Source organism: Aspergillus affinis (genome assembly GCF_023601865.1).
Source record: "Aspergillus affinis strain CMG 70 chromosome Unknown NODE_44_length_242547_cov_84_751050, whole genome shotgun sequence".
Taxonomy (NCBI): domain Eukaryota; kingdom Fungi; phylum Ascomycota; class Eurotiomycetes; order Eurotiales; family Aspergillaceae; genus Aspergillus; species Aspergillus affinis.
This window is the reverse complement of record NW_026515825.1, coordinates 109600-120928: the sequence shown is the minus strand read 5'-3', so window position 1 is coordinate 120928 and position 11329 is coordinate 109600. Positions and strand designations below refer to the sequence as shown.

General features: G+C 49.2%; 3 protein-coding genes across 3 annotated transcripts; 1 reads left to right on the top strand and 2 right to left on the bottom strand.

The window, feature by feature from the left end:
* Nucleotides 1-1777: 1777 nt before the first annotated feature.
* KD926_007509 (uncharacterized protein) lies at nt 1778-2149 on the bottom strand (the record flags this gene model as incomplete). Its single annotated transcript, XM_053100369.1, has 1 exon — nt 1778-2149. The coding sequence occupies one exon, from the start codon at nt 2147-2149 to the stop codon at nt 1778-1780; it is 372 nt and encodes a 123-aa protein (XP_052955949.1).
* Nucleotides 2150-2752: 603 nt separating this feature from the next.
* Nucleotides 2753-5273, top strand: KD926_007508 (uncharacterized protein; the record flags this gene model as incomplete). Its single annotated transcript, XM_053100368.1, has 5 exons — nt 2753-2868; nt 2980-3528; nt 3591-4230; nt 4646-4757; nt 4810-5273. 5 exons carry the CDS (start codon nt 2753-2755, stop codon nt 5271-5273), a joined length of 1881 nt encoding a protein of 626 aa, XP_052955948.1.
* Nucleotides 5274-6079: 806 nt separating this feature from the next.
* fbp1 (fructose 1,6-bisphosphate 1-phosphatase) lies at nt 6080-7215 on the bottom strand (the record flags this gene model as incomplete). The annotated part of the gene is made up of 2 exons (XM_053100367.1): nt 6080-7019; nt 7091-7215. 2 exons carry the CDS (start codon nt 7213-7215, stop codon nt 6080-6082), a joined length of 1065 nt encoding a protein of 354 aa, XP_052955947.1.
* Between the last annotated feature and the right edge of the window lie 4114 nt (nt 7216-11329).

Below are 11329 nucleotides of genomic sequence, written 5' to 3'. Positions count from 1 at the left end.
TCTCGATGGTGAGGCTTCGCTTTCGTTTCTAAATCTTTTCCTTTTACCCATTTTCTTGGATTCCTTCTGTATTGTAACTTATCAGAAACAATCAATTGGATTTTTTAGACCTTGTATTGTTGTTCTTCCTTGGCTTTTTGTCTACTGTAGAATACTTCTCTAATATCTACAATCCGCTAATATGGATTCTATAAATGTCCTCGGAGTAAATAACACTTGCTGCATTTAATGTGCTATATACATTGCCAAGATTCAGTCGAAAGATGTATAAAAAGGAAAATATCACCGGTATTTCGGCGGACAATTCTCCCACAACGACTTTAAGATATATTCACAGACGGAATTCCGAAAAACCGAATCCTGCCAACTATGCGTTGCCAATTCGGTGGCGAATGTTTACTCGATCGATCGTTCAACCAAGTCTTTGTAGAAGAGCATGATATCATCATCACTATAGTCTAGCCAGTATCTAGCCACTTCATAGCGAGATGCATAGGTATGATGTAGGTCTAGCCCTGCCTGGGCCGCATATACCTCTATTGTCTGAGAATGCCAGTGTTCAAGGAGCACGATTCCGAGTTCGAGCGTGGAATTTCTCGCCGTGCATTTGCTTAGTCCGTGGTTTTCCTGGGAGGGAAAGTTATAGGTGAGGAATGGTTGAAGTACAGTTGAACCTGGATTCGTCTCGTCAACGGCATCATTCCGCATGAAGGCGATAGAGGAGCTCGTCAGCGCAGGTTGAAACCATTCAGTTGAGTGTAGCTGTATGATTGATGATGTCAATGTAAGCGCTATGCCTAATCGTGGGTTCGTGGCCATTTAGATGCTATTTGCCCTTTCTTTTGTCCTGATTCTAAGAGCTCTTTCAGCGTGATAATTTCGCTTGAACCTCTGGGCACAAGGCTTGTGCTACTTTGGAGGCAACTCGAAGTGTTAAGATGGCAGAGCTAGGCACATCGGGATAGGTACAAGTCGTAAGGTGCTCCACTTTCGTATGACTTGTTCAAGGACGTGCAGAGGTCTGTGACTTCGCGTGGCGTAGACATCGGGGTCCGTAAAGGACTTGGTAACTTAATTACAACGGTTGTTTGAACTTTATCGTTCGCATCGGAGCTTTTCTTAGCCTGAGGTCAGCACCCATCAGAGAGATTTACAGGCGCAAGTGATTGGGCGTGGGGGTCACACCTATCTGCAAAATTGTCCATGTCGTCGTCCAACACTTTAACCCCCAGTCTATCAAACGGTATATCAAGCGTGGATGGGTGGGGGACAAACTGAAAAAATCTTGGAGAAGAAGCCTTAGAAAGCTGATATCTTTTCTTGCCAATCATTGCGGCCTGAGTTTGGAGGAACAGCTTCGCTATATGCATGGGATGGCAGCCACTGACACAACTGCTTGAGATGGCGGAATACAACCAAGATGCGTATTTTTGAAATTTGCTCAAGGTACGTTCAAAGTTTGTGGCTGCTGTCGATGTGGACTTTAACGTTATGCTTTGCCGCATCATGCTGTTTTCTTTCACTCGGCTCAACATCTTAGTTGATCTCTTGAGCTCTTGTATCTGGTTTTGGATCTCCTCCTTTTTGAAAGCGAATTTGACTTTCTTGGTGAATTTGGAGCTTCTATTCCTTCTGTCTCTATCACGAAGAATTGTCGGGAGGTCTTTTTTGGTCCACTAAACGCCATACAAAGGATCTATTAGCCAATATTTACCAAGCCGGAGTAGGGCATCAATTCCCATGCGGCATATGTCTTACTTGCAATTCCGACGCAAGATCATCGAAGTTCGCAACTATCGAGCTCAATATCTCCTGACATCGAGATAAGGCATTCAAGTAGAGTTCGAATCCGTCGCCCAGTTACTCTCATTGCGCCCGAGATGTCTAGGTCCTTCAAGAGACACTCGGCCGGCGTATTGGTCAGCTTCACGATCTCATCCTCCGAGAGATCTGCCGCCTTAAGTGCCAGGCGAACGTCAGTCTCTATGAAGAACTTTTGCTCCTTCAGCGACCATATAAGCTGGTTGAGCAAAAGCTCTTTCCGGACGAAGAATCGGAGATACTGCCGAGCCGTCTTGTAACCATCTAGAGCTGACATGATTAATGGAATGGCACCAAGCACGACCCCCGCCACCTCGAATCCTGACATTCTGAATCTGTTGGCTTATTCGTGGAGAGACAAGATAGATGGATTCGGACACCGAAAAAAAATTATCTTGAGATCCGTAGACGACTGCAAGGTACAAGTTCGGACACAGATGGAAGAGTGTGATGGGGCAAGCAGGAAGGCGAAGACGAGGGGGTCTGCGTGTTGGCGCCTGAGGCGTCGAGGCGATTGGCCATTCCAGGAAGCTGCGCATTTCGGCTGACGGCGAGGGGTCTTTCTTCTTTCTTCTTTGAATAACACCCATACCCCCGCGGAGAGATATGACTACCCAACAAGAAGGATCTAATTTGAGCCTGGGAGCTGCTGCTCACACGATCCGTCTCTTATTCACTTCGATTGAGAGGTCTATGACACGAGATAACGGCGGGAGTACCGAGCATGGGAAACTGACCCATGAAGCGCAACGGTTCCAGCTTTGGGCTTCGAATTTAGGCCTGTATCATCTCGGCCACAGTTCGCTTGATTACCGGTTCAGGGACGCTCCATTCCTTTTCGAGTACACAATAGACTTGTTGCAGGATTTGAGGGTGCTGTTGTCTCAATGCGAGGACCTGACTGATGAAAACGAAATCAAAACCGCTAACCATGATACAAACTGGAGTGGAGGACCCTCTGTCAAACGAATATAATGATTCCCATGATCCTGGACCGCAGGGGGAAGTTGGTTCCGATTCGGATGATTCGGCTTTCTCTGATGATGGGTCATTGTCCGAAATAATTTTGGAAAACATAGCTGCCGGTATTGATAAACTGTGTCGATTATCCTTTAAGATCTGAAACCCTGCAACGAGACTCGGTTTCTCTAAGGCTAGAAAATTCCGGCAGATCGATCCTGAGACCGGAACTGATCTCGTAGCCCAGTTCAAACAGAGTGACCAAAACCACATCGCAGAGCTTTTAGGGCTATACAATGGATCATCGTCCGAAAAGTTCACCGACCATTATCTTGTGTCCCGTCTAGCCAAGGCAAATACCTGTCGACGACAGCAATTTGGATATTGGAAGATGCGCAGGACAAAATCTGAGCTGATCTCGCAGTCTGTCTTTCTCGAAAAGGGCGATAGTGTCCCGGTTCCAGCTAGACATGACCTACAACCTCAAGGGGGGTTAGAGATACCCATTGCTCCAATAGCGCCCTCACAGCCGTCAACGGCCACCCACCTAGACGTTTCCAAAGTAAAGCTAGATGATGAGATATCAATCGTCTCCAGCTCAACAGTGATGCATATTGGTGACACAGATAATGGTGACTCGTACTCAATCCCTCCACCACCCAAGGGACTATGGGACAGAGGGGATTTTGAATGCCCGTACTGCTTTACCCTCTGCCCTCGAAGGATGCTAGTCAAGAAGTCGTCGGGGTAAGTCGTTATTCTTTTGCGTTTTATCTTACCAGTGGACTGTAGGACGCTGACATAAAAAGAACACACGTGCTACATGACCTGCGGCCATACGTCTGCACATATCCCAATTGCAAAAGCGAAGACCAACTATATGACACCTTCACTGACTGGCTCAACCATGAAACCTTCACATATTTCATCTCCTTCGACACAGTGATAAACCGGACAACAGAGCACCGCAATGCTACTAGAGACGCCAATGACCAGTCTATAACCGAACAGATGCGTGATTGTCCCCTTTGCCCTATGAAGGCCGTGGACCCAATCCATGTTGCGGCCCACCTCCACAGAATAGCTTGCTTCGCCCTACCTAGGTCCGTCGGCGACGATGATGAGTCCGACAATGGAAGCCAGATATCTGGTATGGCGGAGCTGATATTGCGCGGCTCTTCATCTTTGTTAACGGGAAGTGTGCATTTATCTGACAGTAATGACAACACTTCGATGAAGTTACCAGCGGGGCCCCAGCTAGAAGATGCGCAGAGCAGCAATCCACTCTCATTGGAAAGCCTTCTCGATCGTTCATTTACTCAGAAAGACGATGAGGCAACAATGGAATCTTACCTAAAGAGCATGGAGAGTGCCTTATTCAATGATCGCGAACACCTCAACGATGACTATTCGAAAGAACTCTCTCCAACCAAAACAGCGAATAAATACGTGGGCCATGACTTCCAGAGTAGCAGCAGTCATCGGTGGATCGAGTGCTCTAAAGAATTTGCAAGCTTTCTCATTAAAGCGCCCAGTATCCAAAATGTCAATCTCGCAATTATTGATGACGGAATAGATATCAGCTTCGCGAATCTATTTAGGAATACCACTCAAGGCATATCATTCTGCCGGCAATCTGACTCTGCTAACCACCCCTGGCATATGTCCACTTCAGGGCATGGAACGTGGATGGCGACTATAATCAGGAATTATGTCCCAATATCAGTCTGCATATAGCCCGACTTGATGAGCATGCTTCCTCTCCGGCCAATAGGCGAAAGAAGATTACTGCCGAGTCGGCGGCGAAATTCAGTGATCCCAGTAACCTGTCTACATAAAAATACAGCTAATAAACATATTATAGGCCATAACTTGGGCTGTTTACTGTGACGTCGACATAATCTGCATCGGCTGGACGATCGAAGCCACCTCCCCCGACAGCACAGAAATCCAGATTATAAACGCGGCGATAGCTAGTTAGTGCTCATAGACACAATATCCTGGTACTTTGCTCGGCAAGTGACCAAGCGTTTAGCTCTAAGGGAATCCCCAATCCAGGGGAAGCCGATCATTGTATCAAAATTGGGTGTGCCAGCAGCTTCGGGCGCTCACTTTCCTGGACCTACGAGGGCCAGCTCGACTTCTTAGTTCCCGGGGATGAAGCAGTCGTCGAATATCTTAGAATTTCCTCATCGACTTATATATCGGGCAGCTCAGTAGCCACCGCTGCAGCCTCCGGTCTCGCTGGCCTCCTACTGTGCTGTAGCCGTCTGGTGGATGCGGAAGAACCTACCTTTTTCCGGAGTGGACAAAGGATGAGAAATGTATTCAAAGCTCTGGCGACTATCAAACCAACTATCAGTAACCCACCTCAGGACAGCCGGTATTTAGATGTCGAATACTATTTTGGCACCCCCTTCAAAGATCTTTTGCGCGTGCATATTCCCAAGGAAGAGCATCCGATGAACATCACCATACATGACGTCCCATAGAATGTCTACTCTGAGGAGGCATTGAGAGATCTTATAAAAGTTATCAAGAGTGCCACTTAACCTAACAGCAGACTCATCTCAGAGAACTGTATTACTCTTTCTTTTTTCCTTTCCTGTTACTACTCGTGTTGAGTAAATTCTTCGATGAGCTTCTCAGCTTGTGGTATACCAGTATCGATACTACATTGGGACGAGCGAGATTGCCAGTGACGAAATCACAGTGCCTGAGGGAGGTAGAAGAATCCTCGTTCCGCTCACCATAAACTTTTGGATGCCTGAGGCGATGTGCCAAGCTTTCGGGTTTGCTCCCCCCTCCATGTGCAACAAACACCCAGGAGGACCTCTCGTTCCTCCATAGCCATCTTGATCTTTTCAACTGTAGTACAGAGTAGAATTCGTCCATTTTGACCATTCCCGGCATCAATTCATCCACGATGGTGAGCATACACTGTCCTAACTTGGCGTCTCTTGCGGAATATATTTTGCATCCCGGCTTGGCCCTTAACATCAAGAGCACAAGTGGCAATAGAAACAGACAAGATGAGCGGGATATATGGTAATAATCTATTTTGATTTGAATTTGGATATTCAATTTCTCATATGGACTTGATATAAAATTTTAGATACATGAAGATCGTGAACTATTTGCCAGTAGAAACCGGGCGATATTCCGCACCCGCGGTGTTTTATGTACCGACGACATTAATAAATAATCCCTGTGAAAATAAACGACACAAGAACTCCCTACCTGACACCGACCGAGAACTATGCAACCGAAATCAAATGATTTGCATGATTTTGATCATTTATTTCTTGTGCTTGTTGTGCGTGTCAATGACCCGCTGCACCTCGTCCCTAGAGCCGAGGAACACGCCGCTGCGGTCGTGGATGTGCTCAGGCTTGACTTCCAGCAGGCGCTCGGCCCGGGAGTTGATAGCCAGACCGCCGGCGTTCTCGAAGAGCATGGCCATGGGAGCACACTCGTACAGGATACGCAGCTTACCCTTGGGGCTCTTCGAGTCGGCGGGGTAGGCGAAGAGACCGCCGTACAACAGGGTTCGGTAGGCATCGGCCACCATGCTACCAATGTATCGTGCGCTGTACGGCTTGCCGCCTTCGCCGGGGAACTTCATAGAGTGGAAGACCTCGTTGGTCCAATCTTCCCAGTACATGCTGTTACCCTCGTTCACGGAGTAGATGGCGCGCTTGGTAGGTATCTGCATGTTGGGGTGGGTGAGGATGAATTCACCGAGGGAGTTCTCCATGGTGAAACCGTTGACACTGCCGTTGCGCATGGTGATCACCAACTGGGCGGAGGCACCGTACATGGTGAAACCAGAGGCCACCATCTCGGTTCCCGGGGAAAGCACGTCCTTGGCGGTAACTTTCTTGCCGGGGCCCAGCAGGGAGTCGGGGAGCTTGAAGATACCGAAGATGGTTCCAACCGAAACGCCAGCGTCCAGGTTGGAGGAACCGTCAATGGGGTCGCACACCACGGCATATCGGGCATTAGGGTGCTCGTCGAACAAGATCGCTTCGTCCTCTTCCTCAGAGACAAGAATGCGGCACTTGCCGGAGCCCTTCATGGCGGAGATGAAGATGTCATTTCCGATGACATCGAGCTTCTTCTGGTCATCACCGGTGGTATTCGAGGACCCGGCCAATCCGGTCAGGTTGATCAAGGATGCACGACGGATGTAGTAGGCGATGGACTTGAAAGCGAATTGGAGAGCGTGGCACAGAAGACTGTTGATTTCCCCGCCGTTAGTCCAGGTGTACTTCCCCGCCAGAAGAAACAGGGCAGCGTGGACACTTACGTGAAGTCACCGGTGGCCTCGGGCACCTTAGCCTGCTCCTCGGTCAGGAATCTGGTGAGCGTGACGATGTCGGTGTTAATGTTCTCTTGTCCCACGGGGGGAGCACCGCTGTTGCCGTTGGACATGATGGAATAGATGTGGGTATAGGAGGTGTATAGAAGGAGAAGGAATTGGGGTCCAGCAGAGTCAATTGGTAAGTACGGAGAGAGGAGAGAGGAGGGGAGTTTAAAGCAACGGCCGACCTCGGTTCAACGGAGAAAGCAGGAAGAGGGACGGAAGCAGAAAGGGAGGTAGATTCTCGTGGACTAGGGTCTGATAAATAAATGAATCAAATAGGGGACTCGACCAGAGGATTTCTAAGATCAGGAGGGGCCAGACATGAGCCCTTTAAGGATTTGCAGGACCCCCCTAATGCAAGGCAGTTTACATCATGTTCTAGCAGCGAGCCAGAAATAGGATGGAAGTGGATCGACCAGCCAGCAAGATGAAGTACCGGAGTAACGACAGAGAGCAGGGCAAGCAGGTCGAGAGTCTGGCTCTTCCAACGTCAGAGCGACCAACCGGTTTGGGTTGACGCAATGTCACGGGGTTGGTCACGGTACGTAATCCCCGCACTCGCCCGGGAAGGAGGAAGGAAGAGCAGCCCCTCCTTCCCTTCTTCTCCCGACTGCCGCCGATCGAGGCTGACAATTCTTCCGGTCCGGTTTCCGTCAATCATCTTCTTTCTATTCAGTATTCAGTCTATTCTACTGTTCAACTGTTCTACACGTATCTTCCCTATCTTCCCGAGTAGATAGTATTCTGATTCTGTCCCACCACGGAGACACGTGTCGCACCCGGCCTGAACCACTAGATAAAATAAATAAAAAAAGCCGCAGGTGCATATGATAGATCCCATGCTGGAAAATCGGAATGAAAGGAAGAGAGACAGACGGACAACTAGCTCTGCGGGTGGGTTTTCTGGTCGGTCACCAGACATGAGAAGTTTTGAATGCCCACCACAAACTATCGTGAACTATTCGGTTCTCGCCCGGTCTGCTTCGGGACTCTTTCCCCCGTCGATCCCCTCGGGCTGCCACGGGGGTCAGCTGACCGTCACTTGGCAGCTGACCTAAGCATCTTCGCGTCTTCTCTCCCGCTAGCCAGGGTAGGACTAGCGCTCTCGGTAAAATTAGCTCCGAAAAAGTGAGCTTGAAAAGGTGCGAAGCGCGGGCTTTTCCTGCTGCTTTTCTTTCCTTTCACACACACTCGGCCAGGGCTCCGTGCCTGTCCCGACACGATGATGTTGGCCTCAAAAATGATTGAGAATCCATGTCTTGTTGTCTGCGTCGTAGTTCCATTGCAGAATTGCTCACTCTGATCTGCTTCCACTGACGATCTCGATCCTCAGCCATTGGACGATTTTGGTACGTACCGGCCACCCTGGACTCGACCCTTCCCTTTGCATGATGTTACCTACAACCATACAAACTAGAGTCTTTGACCTTTTTGGGCATGAAAACTCGATTGTTTTGCACGTCAGTCTGATATGCTTCGCAAGCATTGTTGCACTGTTGACTCGCCTCGATTGTGTGATCACGGCTTGCTGACTTGGATTACAGGACTAATGAACCCAGCATAGCTTGCCTGCAGCGAATGGAAATTCATGAATGGTACGTTTTCAATTCTCTCATCTGTCCTCTTTCTGCACCACACTAGCATGATGCTTCTTTTTCAATATATACGCTGGAAATTACCGACTGAGACTTTACGGTCGTTGGCGATACAAAATGGCTATTTCTGATCTGCTTGCCTAAAATACACTTTTTGTCGTGAAAACCTCTTTGGTGTTCCAATGCTGACAGAAAAAAGATTGCTCTCACAGTTGCTTCATGTTTTCCCCTATATATCGACGGCTTATTATCTAAATGGTAAGGATTTCGACACCCATCTTTCCAAAGACACGTTCGAAGATGAAGCGGCACTGGGCTCCGACGGCGTTAGACAAAACGACCGGTCATGACGGAGATGCCATTTTTGCGGCAGGCCTAGAAAACCTCGCCCACTGAGATACTAGCTGCAGCCAAACATTTCATCCATCTTTGGGCTTGATTTGAGGCTAATTTCCGAAAAGAACCAGTAGTTCATTAGACAACTATGTCAAGACTTTGCTCTAGCAATGCTCAAAAGGTACAGTTGAAGCCGTGATTACGAACTCCCCCACTAGCACTATGATGATTACCTAGATGACGAGTCATATTCGAGTTATCGATGCTGACACCATCCTTTTTTTACCATTCATGCAAATCTGACTCGCATCTTGAGCAAAATCGCATTGTTGAAATTTAAAAGAATTTTGCTAACATGAAGCGTTGCTAGGCTTTGATTAGATAAAACCCTCGACTACTTCGGTCGGAGATTCCTGTATGTAGGCTCTCCGCTCTCGTTCCTTCTGCCCACCGACCACACCATGATGATTTGACATCACACAACAAAGACAAGCATATGTCCAAGTTGGCTCTGCCGATTAAGACGAGAACTGTCATGACTGATCAATCATACATGCCCGTTCACTTGTTGAATATGTAATGAGTGCGCGATGCTGATTGATTTGTACAGTAACTGGGATGCTCCCACTCATGTAGAGCAAAGGGCTCTGTCTTTGGACAGGCCCCTTTGGCATTTCACTAATGTGAGTTCTTGGTTCTCTTTGTTTCGGTTTCGGTCGTTCTGCCATATTCAATGATGATTTACTTTTATTTAATCACGACGGTCAACATAAATATATACCTTGATGACCACTGCCTGTGACAGGGCACTTATCTGAAATGGCAGTTCGACGTTTTTTTTTTGTCTTTTACAAGCGCCATGATAATTATCGGAGACATGCTAATATGTCTCCAGTGATACAGGAAGTGAATGTTGAAACAGGTGGTGGTAGATCGCTTGACGGTGACCGCCCGGGTGACACCACCCTCTGACAGCAGGACGACGATCTAGAAAGTATGCAGTTACTAGTGCGAGCTTATAATAATGAAATCAAAGACCTCAAAATAGCAACATGATTGATCTGGACCTCTTTTCTCGTTGGTTGACGCCGAGTGTATCCCCCCGTGTAGGCGCCTGTGGCCGATGATTCCTCCCAATCAGATGACGAGTCCCCGCCGGAAATGGCCCCTGGACGACACTGTTAGCGTTCATGATTATCATCCAGCGATGCAACCGGGCAAGACTGGTCGCGCTGGAGTGTGACGAGCGCTCTGGTTCGCTGCTGGCAACCGGGGTGGCAGCCTGTCACGGCGCGCAAATGTGGCCCCGGCGGCCCCAACAAGACGCCGGCCGTGATGAACGTCGCTGGCCTGCATTTCACCCCGTCCCGACTCTGCAGACCCTCGCCGACGTCCCCTTCTCATCCAGCCCGACGGTGTCTTGGTGTTTTATTTTTATCCCATGGCCACCGCTGGTGGATCCCACGAGTTATGCCCGTCGAACGGCCGATTCCTTTTGGAGACATGCAAGCCGCCATCGTGCGTCGTGGGCCCGCAAAGCTGTTGCAAAGAATAGAAATCCGTATTCCCTCTCTCACTTGCCCCTCTGTTGTCGCGTCTGGTAGGCTCGGGGTCGTTGTGATTGCTCTCGATCCCATTTCCACTTCTACGCGCGGTCGGTAGCCATGGCTTCACGTCCGGTTGGCTCCTAATCTTTGCGGCAGTATGAATAGGTGCGCGAGCCCCTCTCACCCGCTATTGCTATTGTCCCTCCCCCATTTTTTGCGTGGGGACTTTGCTTGTGAGGACCTCATCGTGCTGATCGCGGGCTGTGCATCATAGCTGGTGGTCTCCAAGTAATGCTGGCGACGAGCCGCCGTCCAGTGCTCATCCTCGCAACGGCTGGCCGACTCCCCATGCCGGCTCCAGCAATCAACCTTCCCCTAGTCGTCGAGATCATGCTGTACAGCCCCCTCCGTTGACAACAGCTTTGAGTGGTCAACATATCCAAGGACTCGGAGTCGCTCTGGGTGCCGGTTACGCATCGACGCCGCTCTCGACGACCTCTCTGTCCAGCCCTTTCACGCAAAGCCAGTCCCCTGCCGTGACAACCCCCGGGGGCTTCCCTGCCGCATCTTCCCCTATGGCGTCGAGGCAGTATACTGTCCCATACAATCCACAGGACTGGGGTCCGGTGAATGGGGCTCACATGCATGCAGCGCAGTCCTCGTATACGCAGCCGAACAACATGCTTCGTGTGGCGTCGCATCAC